A 24,534-nucleotide genomic window follows, 5' to 3' on the forward strand; every position below is an offset into this window, starting at 1 on the left:
TGTGGTACCTATCCTACCTACCTATCCGAACAATAATATAATAGCAATGGCGACGATAATAATATTAATAGTACTCGTCGTCGTAATAATAATTACACGAAGAAGGTATTACTTGCACGCGAAGAAAAGGCGCACCTGTACAATGTATAACTATGCGTTATCGCCGACGACGATTATTAATCACTAACGAAACCTGTCTTCATGTCTCGACTCCTCGGTACATCTCTCTCGTCTTCATCATCATTATCATTACTATCATTAATATTAATATTATCATATTCCATATTCATTATTCCTTTTTTTTTTAACATTTTCACGTTGCCGCGTGTAAAATCGATGACGATGGCGCTCAGCATTCTCCCTTTCAATGACTACTGCGTTCGAAATAGTAAAAAATGGGTCTACCCTAGCGTTACGATATACACAACCGGAATCACTACGAGCGATCGCGTGAATCTTCGATCGTCCGGACACGGCCGTCGAAGCCGTCTCGCTCCGCCCGTGGAGGCTCGACCGGCCGCGCGCGCGATCAGTTGATTTTGCTCGGTCAATTATCACTTTATGGCAGGTAATTCTAAATAGAGTACTTAACGTGTCCGCCCTTTCTCGTTGTCCGACGGTTTGTCGCGCGATCGATCATCCCCCTCGAGTTGTATCGCTCTCTTTTGTCTACAGGGTCGAGAAGCAGCCTCCGGGGAGAAGGCCTCGCGGGAACCTGAAGGTCCGCGTCGGAACCTGAAGAAGAACGGAGTCTCTCTCTCCCTGGCGGAAAGCTGTGTGTCTCTCTGTGTGTGTGTGTGTGTGTGTGTCTGTGTCGGTGTGTCGCGTGTCCCGTTCTGCTCCCGCTCCGCGGAGAACAACGCGGGGAGAAAGAAGACGAGAGAGCGGAAGAAAGAAAAAGAAGAAAAAAAAATACGGGGGACAGAAGAAGAGAAATGTATAGTAGGAAGAAAAGAGAGTAATGGCGAGCAGCAGGCGCGAATTCACGCTAGATCCGCGCGCCGGCTCGTGGACAGTCTCCCTGTGCTATAGTCTCCCTTTCATTGTTTTATTTTTTTTCCTTCCGGCGGAAAAGAAGCAGTGTATTTTTTAGTCTCCCCCGGACGTGGCACGTGATAAGCCCTACTGCCACTTCTTCTTTTTTTTGGACCCACTTCTCGCGCGTTCTCGCATTTTTGTTTCGTTTTTTTTTTTTCGTTTCGTATTCGACGTTTATTAATTTTTTTTGTTTGTTTCTTTGTTTCCTTTAATTCTACGTACTCTTAAACTGGACGACACACTTGGACGTGCGCACGGTAAGTAACTTATCGTAGAGTTAATTACTCGCTCTCCTCCCGTTTGCCTTCGTTCATCGCCTCTCCGACAGAGTCTATCATCATCATCATCATCATCATCATCATCATCATCATCATCATCATCATCATTATCATCATCATCATCATCATCATCATCATCATTATCATCATCATCGTTATTATCGTAATCATCATCATCATCCCTATCCTATCGTCGGAGGACAACCGCGTAAAAAAAGCACACGTACGCGCGGTTTTACTACACACACCTAGACTCTCCGCGAATGCCCTTTTAACCACGTGCGGTTTTCTTTTTCTCTGTTTAGCGGATGGACTTTCCCGTTTCCTACCCCTTTTTCCCCTCCCCCCAACCCCGCTTTCGCTCGCTGTATTCGCGTTCGGTTTCTTTCTCGCGTTTTCCCCCTCCCCTCCCCCCCTTTGTTTTGCAAACGTACCGATTGTCGTAAAGCCTTCATCGGTGATTAACCCGTTGGTCGAACGCAGTGAACAGTGCGCAACACACGGCAAAGGTCGAAGAGATCACAGTCGCGTTAATCACAATTACAAAGAAATCTTCGGCCTTCGCGCGATGGGTTTACACCGTGAAGGTTTCTTCTTCTCCTTTTTCTTTGCCTTCTTAACCTTCTTCATCATCATCATCTTCTTCTTCATCTTCTTCCCTGTGATGCGTTATGAATATCTTGTAACTCCGGCACAGAGTACTCGACTGGTTTAGTTATATGCTTTTTCGTTTTCTCTTTCGGCGATAGAACCCAGGAACCATGTGGACTGTTTAGATCAGCCTTGGAACATGCCGAGAAAATGCAAATTCTGCGACAACGGAGACAGCAGCGTATCGACAACCGAGATAAGGTAGAGGATAAGAGGTGGCCTTTTCAGTTTATGTCAGTAGTGCAAACTGTCGATCTCCTTGATTGCGTTGCTACCGTCGGCGCTGGCGGTGGACGCGGCCGCCATGCTGCCGCCGCAGTTCTGCGTGTCGTACTCGAGGACCAACCGCTTGATGTGGCTCAGCTTGTCGTGCAGATAGTGGAACCGACATTTCGTTTCCTTATGTACAGGGTCCCGTTTCGCCTCGTTATATTCCTGGACAATCTGTTGTCGTATTTCCTGCAAGCCACAAACGAAAATGGTCAATAACATTCTGTACCTCCGACTTCGTTTCAACCAAAAGTCTCCTACAATCCTCACTGTTAAGGCTTTCCGGTATAAGCCGTCTCCTGGAGGAATTATTTTTCCGGAGGGTCAAGGGGGACTTCATCAGGGGGGCCGAAGAAAGCCTTAACAGTGAGAACTGTATGGTACTTGAAACTAACTTAACCGTTGGGTGGCGGATCATTCTGATAACTACATAATTGAAGATGTCTGGGACCATTCGTGTTTATGAATTTTTATAAACATTAATACTTCTGTAGCTCTTAACACAGTTCATCGAATTAATTCGTCAGACACTGAGTGATTGAATTGGGGTCAAAATGGACCCGAACTCCGCCTTTGGTGGGTTAAAAAACTTCTACTTTCAACTCGGTTAAATTTACGAAAGCTAACATCCTGTAATGATATCCTGGGGTCTCGCATGACTAGGCTACGGATCCTCATGCAAGATAACAATTTCTTACAGACCTAACAGCTTAGGTACTTTCAGTTTGCGTTTACGTGGAATTTCGCTAGATTGCGAAAGCGCTAAGAATGCTATTCGGTGGAGATGCGCTACCTGATATTCGCCCCAGTTTTCATTTTTCTCTTCTTGCTTCAACCGTTCCTGAAGTTGAGTGAACCGTCTCGAGACCTTGGCCACTTGAGTGTGCAACCTTCGATACTCCTCGTAATCCGCATTGAACTCCGCCTTGTAACGTCTTCTTTGTTCCGCACTGCTTATTGTCGTGTAGTATCTGCAAATCAAATATCATACGTTAGCAGCGTTCACCCTCGTTGGGGGATGTTTTTGCGGTGTTATGGGACCAATCAACTTGTCATCCCTTGGTTATTGCATTCGCTGATTACAGTTTTAGATCATGCTATCCTTAGACATGACTATGAGCTTCAAATTTGAAAATTGTTCCCAGAAAAAATTGAGAAAGATTCCTCATTCGAGGGCAAAGGTTTAGGTGTTATTGGGAGCTGAAAAGAAATCCCAAGGTACATAGAAATAGTACATAGAAAACACTATGTAGCGTGTGCCGGTCCAAGCCTAAACATTGGGACTACCATTGGTGGTGGAGACAGGCGTACCGAGCGCCCAGTGTCGTCAGATAGGGGAAATTGAGGGGAATACAGTTATCCTCTCTCAGCCGTCACCGGGTTAGTCACGACGCAGGCGCAGACGGAACGCCAATAGGGTGCATTACGTCACGTGACCGGTCCGGTCCACCGGAAAATGGAGGAATAGCGTGGTAGAAGGGGAATGATAAAGTGGGAGACAAGTCTTAATCTGGCGACACTGCCTGTGCCGTCGTAGGTGACTCCATTTTAGCTCCCAATAATATCTGTTACGTTCATTATCGAAGGGGACACTTACGTGAGGTAGTCCGGGTACTCGGATGATTTCGGGCTCTCGGGCAGGTCGAGGTTACAGGTGGACGTGATGACAGTGGTGTCCTCGTTGCCACCGTAATCGAGACTAGCCAGGTCGTTGTAGGAGTTGCTGCTGTTTCCAGAGTTTCTCTTCTTGGTATCCCGGTCCTTGTCGCCGCCCCGTCCCCTGTCGTTCCTCTCATTCCTATCGTTCCTGTCGTTCCTGTCGTTCCTGTCGCTCCTCTCGTTCCTGTCGCCCCTGTCGCTCCTCTCGTTCCTATCGCCCCTGTCTCTCCTGTCAATGCCGTTCGACGAACTACCACTGTAACTAGCTGCACTACCACCGTTAGTCACGGCACTCGAGCGCGGCACGTAATCGACCGCCGGCAGCCCGTTGCCAACAGCACCGTCCGCCGCCGCCGTCTTCCCGGCGGCATGGTAATGGCGGCTGCTGCCATGGCTCAACGAATTACTATGGGCTACACTACTATGAGAATTATGGCTGGTGGATGAGCCGGAGCCGGCGTTGCTCCCCTGCGACGTTGGCCCGGCGCTAGCTACCGTCACCGTGTCCCGGTGGCCACCGGTCCGGTTGTTCTCCTCACTGTCACTGGTCGGCGTCAAGCACGGTTTACTGGCTCCATAGCTGCCACCACGTAGCACATCACTGTTCGCTGTTCTTTCCGGCCGGTAATCGCCGCGACGATCACGCTGATGCTGCCTCTGGTCCCAACCGTCAACCACACCGCTGCCACCACCACTGCCACTAGCACTACTACCACCGGCCCCTCCGCCGGGAACTCCACTGACACTGTTACTACTATTACTACCACCACTACCAGTCGTCCTTCCGTTCTCCCCGGCCATCGACGAGCCCGAGGACGGGTCCGGTTTCTTGCAACGAGACACACGCTGCTTCTTCGTCGGCAGGCCGTCGTTGCCCTGGTAGTAGCCCGGCCGCTTCGCTCCCAAAGACGGCGGCGGAGCCGTGATCGCCGGTGGGGAACCCGGGTGAGTGGAATTCGGCGATTGTCCGCTGCCTGCAAGAGTGTCACAATCGTATTACACACCTGACGCTAGCCCCGAATCGGGGATTGAACTTGGGAAGCGGATGGCAATGCTTTGGGCCATTTTACTTTAGGCTTTTAGCTGTCATGCTCGCTGCTGTGGCTTTAAGTCAGATTTTTCGACTGTGTAAATTTACAGCGGCTTCCCGGGTCGGTGCTCTCTTTGAACAGCGCGACATTTCGGTTCTTTCATTGAAAGCCATGTGTTATATAGGGTGTAACATGTGGGACCCACTTCGGGTGTAGTCAGAGGATACAGAAAAAAGTTTATACGTTTTCTATTTGGCCTGATTTCAAAGCTGAAGCTATTGCTGTTTTAATTGCACATTCAATAATACTATACCGGGTGTATCATAACATATGGGCCCCACTTTAGAAATGGACATACCCGACTGTAGAAGTTGCTTTTAGAAGAGGGTTGAGGGTTTGTGAGGAGTTTGTTCTATGGGCACGAAGCTTACCGCTGGATCCACCGTCGCTGGAGCCAGGAGGAGTAAGATTCTGAGGTTTCCTCCTCTTCAGCATAGCCTTCTCCTGCTCGGTGTAGTAAGGCCAGTCTTCCTGAACATCGTTCCACACAAACCTGTGCAGGTGATACGTGTTATCCCTCATGAAGGCCACCTGTTTCAGAATCGTCGTCATGATGCTACGCTCTCGTTCTTTTATACCCTCTGAAAACAGAATTGCAGATCAGACAAACGATCGAAAAAATGTTTTCAACGATACTCCGCCACGGTTGGTTCATTGCTTACCTCTGTTTATGCGGTCGTACAGCTCGGGCTTTTTAAACGGCCTCAAGGCAAGGAGATGGATAAGCCTCTCCCTGTTGAACACGCGAAAAATAGTCGTTAGCTACCGTTTAATAGTATGCCTACAGTTATTGTGAAAAGTATTCGTATTTGTAATTGTTTTACATGTGGAGGATTGATTTTTTTCGAGATATTGGGATTAGTTGAATGTGCGAATAATTTTATTTTAAAATTGGTCGAAATTGCGAGGATAAAAGTAATGAAAATTTAAAACATGCTAATATCTCTCTATATATATATCTAACATCTCTAAATTTTCATCTTCCGGTTCACAATTCTACAGTCATAATGATCGTTTCTAATTCCTACCGCGAGACTACTCGAAATTATAATTCGGAATGGCTAAGCAGAATACCGTTACGCATTTTTCGCATTCTTGATCGTGTACTTGACGCCATTACGTCAATGTAGACTGTCATTACGTCAATGTAGATACGCGTTGCTAATAAGCAAAGTAGGCACGTGCTTAGGGCCACAGGAGAGGGGGTGGGGATACCATAGAAAAATTATTTGAATTTTACATGTTTTACGTAATAGCAATTTTGCTAAGAGTTTTTGTGAGCGATGCAAAAATAATTTAGATAATAATGTCAAATTAAATTAAAATAGTTACACTATTGTTCCATTGTTTAGACGTCATGAAACAGAATCTGATACCGAAGCGTAATCTAATGCCATTAGCGACATTTTTATTTAGTCATGAAATTACTAATTAGGCCGGGCAGATATATCAAACTGGGCGAAAATCTTAATTTTTGTTTATAATAAACTGTTAACTATTGAATCTTTTGAGGCCATGTTTATATGACATTATTCGCTTAAGATTACATTCCAAATCAATTAACAAAATGTCCCCTATAAGGGTAGCTTTTTAAGGGTAGTTTCTCATTCTAACAAAAAAGATAATACTAGAATCGTAATCTGTGATCCAAAAAAACCCTTAAAACTCCTGCTTGTAAGTGAAGATGTATCATTAAGAGATTAAGTCCACGGATATACCGGGTGGCTCAAACGAGGGAGTGAGTGTGGGAAGGAAGTTTAGAGGGTACGCCCGCTTTTTAGGGGAGTCCCTCACTTTCTAGGGCTGTAACGGCCCAGGAACTAGTACATGCAGCCTACTGTAGGCGTCGTCGTTACGGGACTTACTTCAACGGCCTGCGCATGACATCGGAGCCCTTCTTCTCCAGTGGATTCCGGACTGGCGGTGGATTACTGTTAGTGGCTGGCTTGTAGGAGGAAGATGACAATCTCGGCTGGCTGTTGAATGATGGAATGCTCGTCGATTCCCGATGCCTCGAGTTCGATAGAGACGGTATGGGCCTTCCGGTCGCTTTCATCTGCACCTTGCGTCCGATGTCCGGCCCATTTGCCTTGATGACCCTGGTGCTGCACCAAGCAAACAAGCAAACGTGACGATAAGTGAGAGTAATAACTTCCTAACGAAATTAAACGGAAAGTCTGATATGACCTTGACGACATATTTCAAGGTCATCGGTATCGATGAGGAAAACCCAGTCGAATATAAAACAACTGTTAAAATTGTACTGGGTTGTCAGGATTGAGGCGTTAATGTACAAAGTTAACTTAAAACCGGATAGAAATAATTTAAAAGTTAAACTTTCTCGTTCGACCCCTGTTCATGACCTACCGGTTCTACTTGCCACGGATGTTGATTGCAGGCACGCGAACCCGACGAACGCACGAAACAGTGTTCGCTCTATATATGTCTCAAATGCCTAGCCTATAAAAGTCCCAGAACTATCCCCACTGCCGCAGGGTATACCCCGCGAGGGGCCATGAACCGAGGCCTGGATCAAAGAATAGTATCTCCCGGCCGATATTTGTCCCTGGCTAGACCCGTGTTTTGGACATATATCGAGTAAAACACTAAGAACTTATTGAGAGGACAGAAACGGGCGACGAAGAAAACTCTCGCGAGCGTGCTGTCAAACTGAATGATGTCGGCGACGTTCTCTAATTGCGACACGGCAGTCTCGCTGAAAAAGTAATAGGGCTGATAGGCTCGCAGGGTCAGCATTTATGGGACGTCCGAACGCCAATGGAAAATCCGTGTTGCTTCGTGCGATATGGCCGAATACGACGCGCGGGGATTGGCTAATTTATTTAACGGCGTGACGGTCAAGGCTGAAAGCGCCTCACAAGTGCGACTTTGTCACGGGCCCGAGCCTTTCGTCCCGGTATTTGCGCTTCGGGACAAAAGTGTTATCGTGACACGGTTTACACGAGCGAATTACGTAACGGGAGGAGCGGATTTTCGCGACGAGAGGCGGAGGGGAGGGGAGGGAGAGGCAAAAAGAGAGAAGGAAAGACGGACGGGCTAGGATAATGGAAATTCTATTGTCGTTGTCGTCGACGAGGACGTCGCGAGAGAGCATTGCACCGGTCCGCATGGTCTAAGCCGCGAACGGTCGCATAACGATGTTATCCAACTAGCACCCGTTACGTAATGCCGCGTGTAACAACAAAAGCGATAATTGGCTTCGCCGTGGTTGGGTACCTACTTGCGTCAAAGGGGGATCGATTAATCACTTTTGCCCCGCAAAGGATGATTCGATGGACTACGGGACGTCACTGAAATGAACTCATTACTGGACTGCTGATTTTTCCGCGGAACGCCAATTGGAAGAAGCTCGGGCCAAACGGAACATTTCACTTTTCCTTTGACACTAGAACCACCGAGTACCGGAACGTGACCCGGTGTACACTCCGCGACAAGAAGATTCGCATGATTTTAATTTTAATTTATTTTCACATTACAACTGGAATTTGTCGCTGTATACAGTGTTCACTCGATATATGTCCAAAACACGGGTCTGGCCAGGGACATATATCGGCGAGGAGATACTATTTGAGGACAGCGAAGCTCTAGAGGGTCGATCTGTTTGTGTATCCTTTGATAGTTTATGACAAATTTCTTAAATTTTTGCAATTGCTAGTCAAGCAGTAAATGCGCTACTAGAAAGGTAGATGGTTACAGTATATTTTAATGTAAAAAAAAAAAATGGGCACTGCGAAGACACATTTCACTCTAAAAGTAACATTTGGAAGTGTCAAATCCGTCCCGCAACGACTGATGATTCCCGCGGAGAAAGGTCACGTACCGTGTCGAAGGTGGTTCTCGGTGTAATGAATAATTACGTAACCGAGTTTTTAACAGGCGATTTAATTAGACGAATTTCAAATTGTAATGGGGCACGATCGCTAGAAAACAGTAACGGACCTGACGACAAATATGCAACGTGCACCTTAATAATTTAGCGCGGCTTAAAACAGTCCTCCGTAGCCACCATTATGCCAGCGAGGGGACGGAAGTTCATACTGCACGCGCGGAGACCGATGCCGAGGGGTTAATTATAAATAAGACGCATGTAGAGGAAAGTAGGAACAGTGTATTTTTGCCTTGCCGTCGGTTTTGAGCAGCAATTGGTAACGATGGACAGCGGGATCTTTATGGAAAATAAAGATTTTCTACCCGAATTGCGACAAACCGAAGTGAAATACATAGAAATTTATTTCCTTGCTTAACATATTACCGGTGATTGTTGCGTAACTTTTTAAAAGTCTGTGGATAAGAATTTTTTAATAGGTCCTTCAGTAATAGCAATTTTAATTGTGGACTAACCCCTAATACGATAAAACTTGTCCAGTGTCGCCAGATGAGGGGAGGGAGCACGAATTGAGGGGAAAAAGTTACCCTCTCTTTTCCAGTATCGGAGAAATGCTTCACGTGTCACGTGACCGGGCTGCAGCGGAAGCGTGGGAAATAACGCGGTAGAAGGGGAAATTAGAGTGGAGGAACAAGTCTTGATCTGGCGACACTGGACTTGTCTCCCCACTCTACCCTTCCCCTTCTACCGCGCTATTCCCCCACGCTTCCGCCTCGGGCCGGTCACGTGACGCGTCGCGACTCTGACGCGCATGTGTCACAATGTCACGTGACTAATCGGGTACTGGCAGAGAGAGAGGGAATTGTATTCCCCTGATCTGGCAACACTGGGCGGAAATCTTTTCTGACTGGACATAACAATTAGAAAATAACATATCTATTAAACCACCGATGTAGGATTCGCATGGTCATTAACCTCTCCAGGTGGACTGGTATAGTATTTTTTTTTTTTCGTGATATATTAAGCCCTTATTGTATCGCGCCCAGTGATTTCTTTAGCTAGCTTTTATAAAGAAAAAGCACACGCGTTTCGGATTTTTGAATGAATTTTGACTATAACTAATTTGGCTAGGATCTGCAAAAGGAGCACTTTCAGTATCAACGTTTCAACTTCTATTTCGTTAAGTAAATTACGTTTGTTTTGTGGAATTTCTGAAGTTATCGAGCTGGCATTTATAGTGTTAACTAAAATCGACTTAGCAACCAATTCTGGGGGCAGTGATGAAACATTGGACTCAGCTGATTTTTTCAAATTTCATGAAATGCTTTTAGGAGAATATTCTCGGAGGGTCACACGCTACTCCAGGCTGCTCTTTAAGGGAGCCGGGTTGACATGATCGTAAACTTCGACCTTTAATTACCGAAGGATCAGGTCGGTACAGACGACGCACAGTCTAAAAATAATCTAGCGGGGGGAAAAGACCAAAATGAATGAATTTTTGTCATATCGCAAGCTACCGAGTCAGAGATGTCGGAATAATATTGTTTTTTTCATGTTTATTTGCAATCAATATTTGTCGCGAAGACTAGTAAATGTGGTGTATGTACTATTTTCTTGACTGGAGTAGCACAGTATGCATCTTCATATGCATTTTATAAAAATCATCCGTTTCCTTAGTTAACAGCTTCAGCGCTCAAAAATATGAGCGAGAAAAACTAATGCATTAATTATGAATAATATTGAGCTCCAAGAGGTTTTTATCAAAATTCGGTCGTTTTGCCACAGTGTGCGACGGCCGAGTAAATAGCACGGGGCTGTTTCGATTTGTTTACGAAGCTGGTGAGCATACGAATATAATACGGGAAGAGCTGGAAATAGAACAAACGGCCGCGAAGAGGGTCGACGACGAAGACGACGACGACGACGACGACACGAAAGAAAAATCGGGCCCTCCCGGGGATCGATGGAGCCGAGGGACGTTCGACAACCGCCTCCGCGAAAGGGCTGACTTACCATTTGTTCTTGTTATTCTCCTCGGCAACGGCCATTCGATGCCTGGTTGTCTCGTACACGTCGTCGTTCGCCTGTATCCGCATTTTGCACGGCAATGCGCCAAGGCTCTCCAGACTCCTGGACAGGGAAAAATTACGGCGATAAGGAAACCGATAAGTCGGAATCGATCGGCGCGGCGCTATAGCGGTCGATTTTTCGAGAAAAGGGAGACAAAAGTATACATCCAAACAGTACACCTGTCAATAGAAGTATCATTCTTGTCAAGAAGTGACTTAACAGAGGTTTCCCGATGAAAATCCCCTACGTTATAATGGGAAGTATCATTCAGAGCTCATGAGAAGGCGCCTGTAAAGGTTGCAGGTATGATTGTCTACATTACGGGGGGGGGGGCGGTTGGGGCCCCTCAAACGCCTGATTTCCCCCACCAATCTTCGTTGCCCCACCGTATGTACCTCCGTAGCAATACGCGACGGGCGAAGCGTGTCCTTTCTCCATGGTAACGGCGCTTAGTGGAGAGGGACAGTGGGCGCTATGGTGGGGAAAATGGGCGCCATGATGGGGACAGTAGGCGCTATGGTGGGGACTTGGACAGCTTAGACGAGAGGTTCCAAACAATGGCCCCTACCACAACTTCGTCCGGTGTGACATAAGGGGAGAGGACCCCTCCACATCGCACTCTTCGAACTAAGCCACAGTGTTTCACTCTTATTCGAAGAGCGTGATGTGGAGGGGACCTCTTCCCCTACGTCGCAGTGAATGAAGTAGATGCACTGCCCTCGTGCAGCTTGTGAGCCGCTGCAAGCTTGTCACCTATGGCCTAGACGACCACATCTACAATCGTAGGACAAAGAGAGCGAACTAGGTGCGCAAGGCTGAGTGAATTGGAGCGCCCTCTATCGATAATCCATAAGACGCTGCGGATGCAGTCGGTAATACAGAGCGCAATTCACAATTTTAGAGATCCTACGACTATGCCAATAGGCCCCACCCTAGGCAGAAGCGTGGAAGCCAGGAATGGGCGTAGCAGTCCCTTGTTCCCCTCGCCCTGAAAAAACCCCGGATGCCTTCTTGTCAGCTCTGAATGATACGTGCGAAGCTTGGGATACAGACAAACAAAAATTGAATTCTATTGGCTCAAAAAGTTTCTCTTTTAAATTCTTTCATATTTATTGGGTTTGAATATCTATTGGCTTGCAATTGCAGTAATGAGTGCTGAAGTGTACGAAAGAAAAGAGGAGGTTCAAGTAGGTTCCAAAGAAGTTTTATCAACATAGCCCTTTTGTAGAAAGCCCCGAAAACTGACCTAACACGATGTTGTAACAAGAAGTGAAACTCTTTGGACCATAAAGCGTTCGAGAACCCTGGGGATGGTCGAGATCTGCTCGGACTCTGCTCGTGATCACGTCAAGGCTTGCATGGACAAGATCGTGGATACGTTAATGAAAAGAAAGGACTCGACCACCCGGCAGGCGTTGAAAGAGAAAACGAAGATAAGGAAACGCTGAAAGGCATAACTGGAAACATGTGACTCACTTGGGGCCGGTCTGCTGGATGCACTCGAAGCCACCCTGAGCACCCTCGATGTCCTGGCTGCCGGAAAGGCTGAACGTGAAGCCTGCCGATCCATGGCTGGATTGCGTGGATGGAAATGAGAGTTGCTGGAATCAGAACAGCCGTCCGTTAGCTCGGCGCGCTTTCATGCCGCTAATAAGGTCGCATTAAATTACGAAACTGCTTATGGTGTACCTGTCGTGCACGTGACACGGCACGTCATATACCTATTGCCGCGGCGGCTATCCCACCGCGACCGCGCCGGGTACATACACACGCGTATGTATCCAGGCCTGGTTCAACTATCTACTTATCTGTCCGTTTGTCTGTCTCGCTGTTTCAGCCTTTCAGTGGGAATCGCAAACAGAGTTTAGTGCTCCTCGAGATCGAGCGATTTATTAAAAAATGATAATACTCTCTCCCAGTACAGTATCATCTCCGTGACTGTCGCAAAGGTCTCCAGTGTCGATCAGGGGAATTCACTCGAATGAAGGGGAATACAGTTACCCTTTCTCTGTCAGTGTGGTGGAAGCGTGGGAGAATACCGTCGTAGAAGTGGAAGAGTAGAGTGTGCAGACAAGTCTTAATCTGGCAACGCTGAACAGAGCGGTGTTGCCAGATCAGGGGAATTGACTCGAATTGAGGGGAATACAGTTACCCTCTCTCTGTCGGTATGGTGGATGCGTGGGGGTATAGCGTCGTAGCAGGGGAAGAGTAGAGTGGGAGACAAGTCTTCTACTTGACGACACTGAAGACCTCTACCGTAGCTGTATATTACACTGTTTAACTTCTTTTTCAATCGCTGTCATTCTGCACGCTACAAAGAATATAGCACCTCTACTAGAACTGTCGCTCGGCAGACCCGACGAGTCAACAGTTACGGAGATGCTACTGTATTGGGACACTTTTAAAAAGACGATAGCTTTCTTAATATTGGACCATATGACTTGAATTTTTTTTTTTTTTTTGAGAAGCTAGATTAATTAGTTTACTATATTAATAGGTTGCATCTACGGTACAGTAGAACTCCATTTATATGAACCTAACGGTACCAAGTTGATTCACATAATCGGGTGATTCATATAATAGCTGTCCACCTGTCTCTCACTACTGACTATGGTATTTGGTTCATTTAGCAGGACCTTAACTGGAGTTCAGATAACCAGCCATTGCTAAAACTTAGTTCGTATAAACGAAGTTCCACTTTGTAAATGGTAAATGTAATAGAATTAAAATATCAATCGTTTAAGTTCAAATGAATCCCCTTAAGTTTCGTGTGATCTTATTTTAATGAATAATGATGTTCCAGAAAAATGGTTTTGATTGGTTCAATTTTGTTCCTCACTGTACGTGCGGCAACGCGGACCAAAATGGTTTCCGTGCACACCACAAAGCATTCAATTTACTCGCCGACGCGTCGCCGAGATTAAAATATTCTAACGCGGTGCAGTCGCATGTCCCGTGTGAAATTGCACTCGAACACGATGATTAGGAGCACCGTGTCAAATTACACCGAGGCCCCGGCATAATTTAATACCGGCGGACGCTGTTTGCTTGCATCTCGTCCGACCATAATTTTGTCGGATAACAAAGGCGCACACGGTTACCAGCCCGCCAGATAAACCCGTGCCCGCTTAGCCTCGCGCCGAGCACGCGTGCGAATGCATTTATTCCCCAGCCACGAAATTGGTCCCGATAAACGTCGCAAAATTGGTGCGGGCGCGGGCGTAAACGAAGCGGCCGTCGAGTTTGCTTAATTAGCGTGTAACAAGCTTAAGTCCTCTTCGTCGTTCAGCGATTACAATTCCATACGATGCAGCTGAATCTTTTCTAAAAACCATTCCCCTCGCTGTTCGAAAAACATTCCGTAGAAAAAGCTTTCAGCTTCAGAAAAAAAGAAAAAACCGTTCAGTTTTGAGAAGACACTTTCTCGAAATCGTACAGCAGGTCTGGGCAACTTCTTCCCAGCCGTCGCTTCACGACCCCCACTACCAGCGTGTAGGTTCCCCCACCACTGGCCACTTCATATTACCTTAGCGTGCTTTTATCTCTCCTGGAGGCAACCTCCAATCGCCAGATCAAGACTTGTTCCCCCACTCTAGTTTCCCCTTCTACCGCGCTATTCCCCACGCTTCCGCCGCGGCCTGGTCACGTGACGCGTGTCGTCTCTGTCATACTCCAGTATTGGCAGAGAGAGAGAGAGGGTAACATTTCCCCCTCAATTCGTGCTTCCTCCCCTCATCTGTCGACGTTGCCTCCTATATAAGTGCGTAACCCCCCGCCCCCTTCTCCCACACACCCACAGGAGCATGTGGGGGGGGGGCTCAGGAGTGGGAAGGGGACATGTGGCTCGCGAGACACCAGTTGCCCAGGCCTGACGTAGGGCATAGTCGGGGATCTTCTTCCCTGTCGTCGCTGTGTGACCCCCACCATTAATTTTCCGATTCTCTCCCCACTCTTCAGCACTACTCCCAGGTTGATTTCGTTCTGTTGCACGGTGAGAGGTATTTCTTGAAACTATGACGTTATAAATAATTTTACGTACAATTAGATGAGCGACGTAAGGGAGGTTGCGCACATTTCCGTTTCCTTCTCTACTGTTAAGCATTGTTGCTCGGTCAAGAGGGAATTTGCACGAGCCGAGGTCACGTGTCTCCGTATGAAAAGTTCAACGATAATTACACTTGAAGCGTTTCAGCCGCAGGCGAACTCGCTCTTTCACGAAAAAGCTACTCATCGAAGGAGGCCAGGGTTATCACGATTGTCCCCGATTTCCTATACCACGGGCTAATGTCAATAAAGACAGTAGGACTTAATTGCCAATAAGAGATAGCAGCTTCGAAGTCAAACTTGTTTAGCCTAGTTTTATTCAAATACACTTTCCTTATGTATCTCGCACCGCGTTTGGGTAGCTGCGAGGATACACTCGCTATCTACTACACGGTGAGTCGAAATTACGTGCACCCATTGAACACAAACAAATTGTGAAAATATTCCGATGGGTCTATTGTACTCCAGTTAATCCTTATGTTAATAAACAAATACCCCGCGGCAGTGGGGATATTTCTGGGACTTTTATCTGCTAGGCATTTGTGACATATATAGAGTAAACAGATTTATCTTTGAATTTTTACTTTAAAACGCTACAAACTTTGGCTACAGCCTAATAAATTTCTCATTGTTATAAAAATTGCGAGAAGAATAAATGAATGCAGTCTTGCAATTTTTACAGAACAATGTATGTCGCATTTTATACTCGGTTCGTCTCAACTCACACCTATCTCCCAGAACCGAGCGTCTTCGAAATTGGGTGTTGCGACGCCGGTTTCTAATCACCTTGCGAATTTTGTGTGCGTTGTGAAAGTTGTTCAATTAATGTTAAACGATTGTAGAATCCCAAAGAGACAGAAACGGTATTTAACCGCGCGTGCCTAGTCGTAAATGGCTGTATTCGCTCGTTTAGCGGCAACGAGTAACGTCGGCAGCCAATGATGCTTGCATCCTATACGAGCACGGTGTGTTTGCTTTGCTACACGAGCACCGCGGCGGTCATAAATCTATCCGGGACCTCTTGTATAATCAGTATTAGCGGATTAAACTTCGCGGATTCGAAGTGACAAAGAAATATATCCTTCGGACGGTAAACCCAAAGAAAACGTCGGGAATCTACTGTACAGAAATATTCGGAATGAGGAAATACGACATTTAACGCATTAACGAAAAGAAATCGCGCGTCATTTAGAATAACAAGCGACTCGAGTTTCCCGGTTAACTGACGGATTTCCACCCCCAGACTAAAACGCGCCTGGCCGCTCGTATTAAAAGGATTTCGTTGATTCATGGAAGTGTGGTCGATTCGTTAGTGGTCGCAGCCCGGCCGGCTGCATCGCCCAGGTAACACCAAGGTCATTACGTGGCCTCGTTAATTGTCAATTCCGTGTACACGAGGCCCAAAAATCGGGTCAGGTCAGGGGCCAGATCAGGGGAATTGCATCGACACGAGGGGAACACGATTACCCCCTCTCTGCCAGTACCGGACTAGTTACGACGCAGGCGCAGACGCAACGCCAATTGGGTGCGCGTATCACGTCACGTGACCGCTCCGTGGTGGAAGCGTGGAGATGCTCGTCGAAAATGGGGGGAAGGGAAAGGGTAGAGTGGGAGACAAGTCTTAAAGACTCTGCCCTCGAGGCGGCGAAACGATACTGCAATAAATGAGCAGAAAAGCAGTGGCGGCTCAAGTCAAGTGGGGGCCCCAAGCGGTAAAAATTTTGGGGCCCCCAAACTCTAGCTAGAAATAGAAGTCGCTAGAAAACTCTCATAAACTTATTAATAAAAAAGAAAGGGGTCCCCAACACTAACGTAAACCCGCCAATGCAGGAAAGGTGAACGACCGGTGCCCGCGTACAATTTTCATCTTATAGAGGTGTTTTCAGAGTTATCGAGGTTCTACTGTATATCGGTTTCGATACAGGTTTCAAGTATCCGGTTGCGACACAGCGGAATAAATTTATCCGATAAACGAGGGCTTAATCGGCTCGCGAAAGGATCGGCACTCGTGAAAGCGAGTTATAAAAGTGCGGGCGCATGCGCAACGAAGGTCACTGCGGTAGAACCTCGTCGCGAGCTGCAGCGGAACGCTATTGCATCCGGCGTGCGAACCGGACGTCGAAATGGCAAATGGCCCGGGACGAAACCGGCTCCTCGGAAACTCTTTGCCGTTTCCTTAACCGAAATTTCCCCCACGGCGACCCCCCCCCCCCCCCCTCCTCGTCGCCGGGACATGAAATATCCGCGAGGGGATGCAACCCCGCCACAGAATCGCTCGAAGTGACGTTGAGACGTCGATACTGGCTGTTCATCTCGAAATTCCCTCTGCTAGTCAAAAACCTTCCCCATATTCAACGACCTTGAAAGTTTACAAGGACTTGTAATCAGACACTTGAATAATGAATATTTAATATTATGTGAAATTGTTCTTCAATATTATATCAGCTACCGGGAAAATACTTTTATGCGAAATTATTCAATAAAAATAAAAACGAAAATTGTTTGTTTGGAACATTTGGACGTTCCTCGCAGCGGTTCTCGACGCAGTTCTTTGCCCCCCCCCCCCCCACTTCGAGGTTCACGGACGAGCCAAGAAACCCGGTTTCCATGCTTTCGAGAATTAACGTCTGTCCGAACAAACGAGAGCGGCTCAGCCGTTTTTCACCGATTGAATTTCATCGAAAGTCAGCAGACCACGACCGAGGTCTATTTCGCAACGGCGACGAGTGCTGTGCCGCCTCTGCCCCCTTTATCCTTTCTCTTCCTCGATTCCTGCGAAATCCTTTCTTTTTCCACGTGCATCGACTCGCTTCGTAACACCTCCTGACATTTCGGAGTCGGTCAGCGAACCGATATCACTGATCATTTTCTTCTTTTTTTTTTCTCTTCTTTTCTCCTTCTTCTTTCTCGAAAAGCCAGAACGCGCCGCGCATTGACGGTTCGGTCGGCGAATTTCTTCCAGAAAGCCTCGCACGCTTGCTATCTTGATAATTGCGTAACAGTCTATTTAATATTTCATTTTATTCCACGAAACGACCGAACGCGACTGTTTTACAGTATTTTACGAAAATAACGAAACTGTATTTATTCAGATGTTTAGGGATTTTTATCATATTATACATTCGTACAAAATTGACAAAATTAACAAATGACAAAATTATGTTAATATTTGACTTTTTTTTGCAGATGTTAGAAGGATCAGTTTACTTGGTAATGTGTGGACCAAATTGGTTGAAATTGCTATTGCGCGATTTTTAACTTCTCTATCCGTGCCTGTAACGAAGGGGCAATGGTTAATTCTAGTTAATTCTATTCTATAATTGTCAATAGCTGTCACTAATGACCGATTCGAGTAATTCGATTTTGAAAAGACTATCAGAAAATTGTTATATTAAAAACAATCTGAACTTCTGTTTTCGTCGCTGAACGCAGAAATTGTGCAGTCTATTGGTCACCGATTGGCGAACAAAGATGGCCGTTCGACCTTCACGATGACTGCATCGTGTTCAGGGTGAGTGCAAGGATCGCTGACGGAGAAATCGATCGCGGAATAAATGATCGATCGACGATCATGCTCGCAACAAAGACAGTAGGTCGCGCGACAACTGCGCTCAAATTGAAAAAGAAAATCACGATCGAATTTTGTTTTTTATTAACTAATATTATCACTAGTTATCAATTTAAATTCTCCGTTTTGAATGCAAAAATGTTATTTTGTGATTTTTGTCCCCGTTGAAATGCCGGCACTGTGCGGCGGGGTGGGTGGCACGGTTGCGAAACGGTTGTCCGCATGACGGTGCAGCGAGCGCAACAAGCGCAACAAGCGCAACGAGTGCAACGAGTGCAACGCAGGTAAAGGGTACCGGCAGCGGCTTTCGATAATTCAACGCCTGCACTCCCCGGACACTTAGCGCGCCTTTTTCTTTCTGTTTCGCGCGAGCGCGCGCGCACCGCGGAACCGGTCGGTCCTGTCGCGATAACCGGTGACGAAACGACGAATGCGCGAACAAGCGCAGCGAATCAGCGCACCGATCGTCGGTCGCGAAATTACGACAGAGTTACATTTGGCGGGTTCACGCTTCAACCGTGAGACCACTATCGCAAACTGTCGCTTTCGTTTTTGCCTCCCCCTCCCCTGCCCCTTCCCCTCGGCCGCCCCTCTCCTCGCCCGACGGAGATTATCGGTCACGTAACTCGCGCGTGGATAAGGCGAGTTCACTTAGCGAGATAAGAACATCATTTCTCGAGTGCAATTAATTAATATGTGGTATCACCCGCTCGTTAGTGCAGCCGTCTTCTTGACGCGTAACCGACCCTCAGTTTTTCTCTATTATCTCTTATACGGAGTGTTGAAAAAAAAATCAATCAATATTTATATGGTGCATAGGACTCAATCTGCTGAGTAAACAAGGATGAATAAACATAAGTCGAAAAGTCGACCGTTTCTGCGACATTGATACTTTCATATGTTAGCATCATGGGTGATTTACTGGCTTCTAACGACGTTTATCTCAGCATTCAATTTCCATATTTGCTTCATGGCAGAAGGTTTCATCAGTAAACGGTCGGTTGTTATCAACAAGCGATTGAAAATCTAGTATTACACAGTTACAGAGTATCGTGCTGAAAATTTAGCGTGTTACAGTAGTATCTCTGTAACTGTCGTACCCAATGTCGCCAGATCAGGGGAATTGCATCGAGATGAGGGGAATACCCTCTCTCTGCCACTACCGGGCTAGTCACGACGCGGACGCCGACGCAACGCCAATTGGGTGCGCGCATCACGTCACGTGACCGATCCGTAGCGGAAGCGTAGGGATGCTCACCGCCGGGAAATGGAGGGGGAATAACGGAGGGGAGTGATAATACGACTTCATACGGTCGGATACGTGTCAAAAGGAGGCTTGCTTCTCCTTTTCGAGTAAACCCTCTCTCTTGGCGAAAGGCAGCTCTGTCTTCAGAAATGTCCTTTCGATAATAAATCATCTTTACGATTTCAGTGATTTTTTTTAATGTTCTATGTCTCGAGTACCTTAAGCACATCGTAAATTCGGATGCTCGGGCAAGTTAATGAAATACTGAACAACGTTGTCTCGTTGAATTGCAATTCAGCAGAAAAGAGTCGTGAGATTCTTTACGATTTATTGAAACGTTGGACGTATTGTGTACAGGAATAGGTGTCACGAGTAAATCGAATTGAACATTATCGGACAACAATTATTATTGACCATCCCAGCAGTTTGCTGATATTTTGTTCAAACAGAAAAATAGTATTTTATAATTCGAATCTGAACAGCCAAATTGAAATGTAATTCGGTATCAGCGACAAAAGCAATTTTACGACGAAGCAGACGCTTGGATAGACTCAACGCTATGGTGGCAAAAAGGATCCGCCGCGTGGATGAATTAAATGAACTCCCCGGGGCAGTCAACGAGGGGATCGCGAGTACGGATCGCGTAGATCGGCGATCGATCGACAGGAGGATAGGAGTACCGGGGAAACGATGACAGGAGACAAGCCGATGGTAATCACGTCGAGAAGGAAGGGAACTTCTATCAGGGACGTTCACGTATCGAGGACACGGAGGATCTGCCCCCTTCTCCTTTCGCCTCTGAAACGAAAGGTTGAACCTCGCAGGAATGCGATATGAAAGTTTCGTGGAGGGAGCAAAAGCCGTTCGCGAAAATTTCACTACGCGGAAGGACGACCAGCGGGCGGCTCCGTGGATCGTTTAACCCCCTTGCATTAATTTTTCAGTGATCATAAGATTGTTACAGTTTGTAATTTCCTTAAGAAAGGAGAAAATTTATATCTATTGTATGCCCATATGTTCTCCAATATCTGTACATACAGGGTGCAAAGAAATTCTATCACGGCTTGATTTTACAAAAATTAATTTCAGGGTCAAAAGGTCAACAATTTTTTTTATTGCGTCTAATTCTACTCATCGCGAGGATAAAAAATGGAGAAGAAACCATGGAGAAACCATTAAGAAATTACGATAAAGTGTTACTCATTATCAGACTGACTTTACTCGTATTATATGTATTCCTTTCTAGGAACAGTAACGCAGGTTCAAAAATCGAGCTACAGAGCTGTTAGACGTTACGATTTATAAAAATAATATATAAAATAATTTTGTTTCGGTAACCATCGGATCAGAAAAAGAAAGTGGACACGTGTCAAACGTGTCTCGCGACAGGTCCGTTCGTCCGACACCGATTGTCAGTGAAAGGGCTCTTCGCGCGTCGCAGGATAGAAGATACGCCGGACTCCGTTTACGAGTTTTCGTGTCGCTCCTTCCAACGTAATCCTGAAGAAGGACGCGGCGCACTTTCGTTTCGTTTTGTCCCCGTTTCCTTCGCGCTTAATCCTGCGGGATTCCTGTTGCGTAATCTCCGTCGTAATAAAACGCCAATTTCTTTACACGGTAATTAAACCAGTTACTCCAACTAAGAAAAGATGATGCAACTCAATTCCGAAGCACTTATTACGGCAGTTCCGCAAGCTGCGGTCTGCCTGGCATTTTTCGAAATTATTAGAATATTCGCGTAATCTTATTATTTTTACGGTCCGATCGAAAATTAAAACAATCCGGAGTTTCACTTTCTACGAAATCTGTTTGGTTGGAGCTGACGTCCGTAGCGTTGTTAAATTAAAATTCTAAATTTATTCAATAACATATTTTCCATTCTGTTCTACCACTGTTTGCCATATTTGAAGTAACTTGTCGTGTTATTGCATAAACCTACGAATAAATATCCTAATCTTAATAATTAAGCTCCGTAAATAATAAATAATTTATTAATAAATAAATAATTTGCTCTGTAAACCTAGTGTTGAAGCTGACATTGGTGTTTTCATTTCTGTACTAATTCATAGATTTTCAATTAATAATTTATGTTTTTATATATATTGTTTATTTATAAACGCTCCCAAGGACGTCTAGAATTCGGTATTGCTATGGAATAAGTCGACAGTCAGACGTGTAGACTGGAGTATACGATAGTAGCAGTGTAAAATTTACAGCGTGGCAGAAAGGTGAAGAATGTCAACCTCTTGCGGTCGCGATGACGTCACAGAACATTGCAGAGAGATTTGTGGTAAAAGAGACTTTGCTTCTCCCTGAAACAATCGTCTCGTCTCGTCTCGTCTCGTCGTTGGCAGTCTATGAAATATTATACACAGATCACCAAAAACCATTTCGTCTGAAATGAAAAACTTTCGAAAGCAAAATAAAAAAATAGAATAAAATGAAGACGCGGTTGAATCCGCATTACATCCGTTTACGAGCAGAAGTGAAATTTCCCACCCGATACAGCTGACGAAGAGCCACGACCAGCCTGAAGAGCTGGTGGCTCGAGTGGTCTGCGCTATCAGAATTTCGATAAAAACGTGATAATCACGACAGCGTTGTCGGGACATAAAAGGAAATCGGTAGACTCGACTTCGGAGCGGGGGAAACGAGGAAAGAAACGCTTGTCAATAACCGACGCCGATGCTCGACACCTCGCTGCACTATCTTCCGATCATCTCTGTCGCGTGCAGCTAACAACGAGCGTATTCGTAGATAACGAAACGTTGCAGTTGGTCAGCGCTCGTCGCAGACTGATAAGAACTCGAAGAGAACAAGAACTCCCCTTTCCCGCTTCAGATTGCAAAAGCTTCAGTTTGGAACAAGAATAGTGTGCGTTTGAATGGCAACAGCGCCTTGCGTAACGACGCCGAATAATCCCGTCGAACCAATACGCCTCATACCAATACACGTCGAACCAATACACCTACCCATTTACAGTGTTTACTCGATATATGTCCAAAACACGGATCTAGCCACAGACATATATCGGCCAGGAGATACTACGATTCTTTGATCCACGCGACCTTGCACTCGGCGACCGAGATCCCGCAAGCTTCTTGTGCTAGGCATTTGCGACATATATACAGGGTCATCCGTTTTTAAACGGCCAAACGTCAACCAGCTATAGAGGACCCCAAATGGAACAACTTTCACCCCTAACACTTTTTTTGATTCGAAGTTATTTCATTCAGTCTCCACGGCGTACCCCGTGTCAAAGAAAACCAAGATCCAAAGGTCATACAAAAAAGTTGACTTAATAAAAAAGATGCCCCTATTTATTTTAAACCAAACAAAGGAAAAATCATCAAGATACATAATTGCAGTCCTAATATATTTAATCTTAAGTGAACGCAAAAGATGACGGGTTTTTGCAATTATCTAAAAATCAAGACCGAATCAAAAAAAGTGTTAGGGTTGAAAGTTGTTTCATTTGGGGTCCTCTATAGCTGGTTGACGTTTGGCCGTTTAAAAACGGATGACCCTGTAGAGTAACACTGTACCTACACCAGCAATGGGCAGTTTTGTCTCAATTGAGACAAGACCGTCCCCACCATAGCGCCCACTTTCCCCTTCCAGTAAGCCCCGTTATCGTGGGGCAACGAAGACGCGAGACACCTGCGAACGCGACGAAGGTGCGCGTTGCACAAAGGAGAGGTTGGTGGGGGAAGCAAGCGTTTGAGGGGCCCCTACCATGCCCATCCCCGACCTACACCGATTATTGACACTCCAACGCCCCGAGGTTTTATCACTCTCGGAGAGAATACTGTAATTATACGCGACAAATTTCGCGAAGTCTAACAATGTTGCACGGATGCATGGTGCATGGCAAGAGGCTGGCTCCGTCAGATGAAATTGATGTTACGTCGCGTTGCAGTCTGTAACAGGTGTGCAGCCCGGCGCATTATCGACATTTCACCGTGGCGCGGCACGGCGAGACGGTTATGCAACAATGTTGCAGACTTCCGTGCGCGGGGCTGCACGAAGATGTGCAACGATGTTGCGCGGGCGGCGAGCGAGTGTGTACGAGGCTTACGCATTAACCCTAATCGATGCAGCCCAAACATCGCGGAGCCGCGTGCGCGCTAGGATGTCAAAGCAAAGAGACGACTACCTAGCTGCTGTTTACACGTGTTCACCGGCGTGTTGTAATCGCTGCCTTCTGATATGTCGGCGACGACACACCGTAACTCCCTGATCAACAAGATGGCCAAACATCCACGTTTCAAACAAACCCGACAGTGGTTCGCGTCGAAGGAATTAGTGACGGTTTGTCGAAAAGCCAATCTCTCTCAAACCTTTGGGATTTTTACTGCTTCCGAACCCCTCGCAATATTATTTTCTTCGTAACTGCTTTGTCCTTAGCAGTTTTCCAGCACAAAAAGAAAATCTATTGGGTTCTCCGGAAAGTTCGTGCCGTTTTTCTGTAGGTGGCTTTAGGATAGGTCTGAATATGTCAGGATGATTGAAAACAAATTGTATGTGTACATAGTCTAAAGAGGTGATCTTTCAGGCATTTTTAGAAAAAGGTTGATCAGGATATATTCATTTTTGTTAGTTTTATACGCTGTTAAATATGGAAGGAAACAGAGTGAATTATAGGCATTTGATGCTTTTCTCTTCGAAAAGCTGTTGGAGCTTGGTTTGGGATGTGCTACCCCATTCACCCTATTAACCAGACGTTACACCCTCAGATTTTCATCTCTTTAGGTCAATACAAAATTCCCATA

The 24,534-nt window shown here is 46.1% G+C and overlaps 1 protein-coding gene across 1 annotated transcript in view; it reads right to left on the reverse strand.

Annotated features, from left to right (window-relative positions):
* Positions 1 to 1,219: 1,219 nt before the first annotated feature.
* Su(tpl) (Suppressor of Triplolethal) overlaps positions 1,220 to 24,534 on the reverse strand; it is a 184,709-nt gene continuing 161,394 nt past the window's right edge. The window contains exons 3-10 of the mRNA XM_076787615.1: positions 12,381 to 12,505; positions 10,848 to 10,964; positions 6,853 to 7,092; positions 5,650 to 5,720; positions 5,359 to 5,568; positions 3,835 to 4,870; positions 3,031 to 3,208; positions 1,220 to 2,426 (exon numbers count right to left, since the gene is read on the reverse strand). Coding sequence (XP_076643730.1) covers positions 2,202 to 2,426; positions 3,031 to 3,208; positions 3,835 to 4,870; positions 5,359 to 5,568; positions 5,650 to 5,720; positions 6,853 to 7,092; positions 10,848 to 10,964; positions 12,381 to 12,505 — 2,202 coding nt within the window. The 3' untranslated portion in view covers positions 1,220 to 2,201. The remainder of the gene's footprint in view (positions 2,427 to 3,030; positions 3,209 to 3,834; positions 4,871 to 5,358; positions 5,569 to 5,649; positions 5,721 to 6,852; positions 7,093 to 10,847; positions 10,965 to 12,380; positions 12,506 to 24,534) is intronic.

The sequence above is a fragment of the Halictus rubicundus genome, chromosome 5 (assembly GCF_050948215.1).
Source record: "Halictus rubicundus isolate RS-2024b chromosome 5, iyHalRubi1_principal, whole genome shotgun sequence".
In the NCBI taxonomy this organism is placed as follows: domain Eukaryota; kingdom Metazoa; phylum Arthropoda; class Insecta; order Hymenoptera; family Halictidae; genus Halictus; species Halictus rubicundus.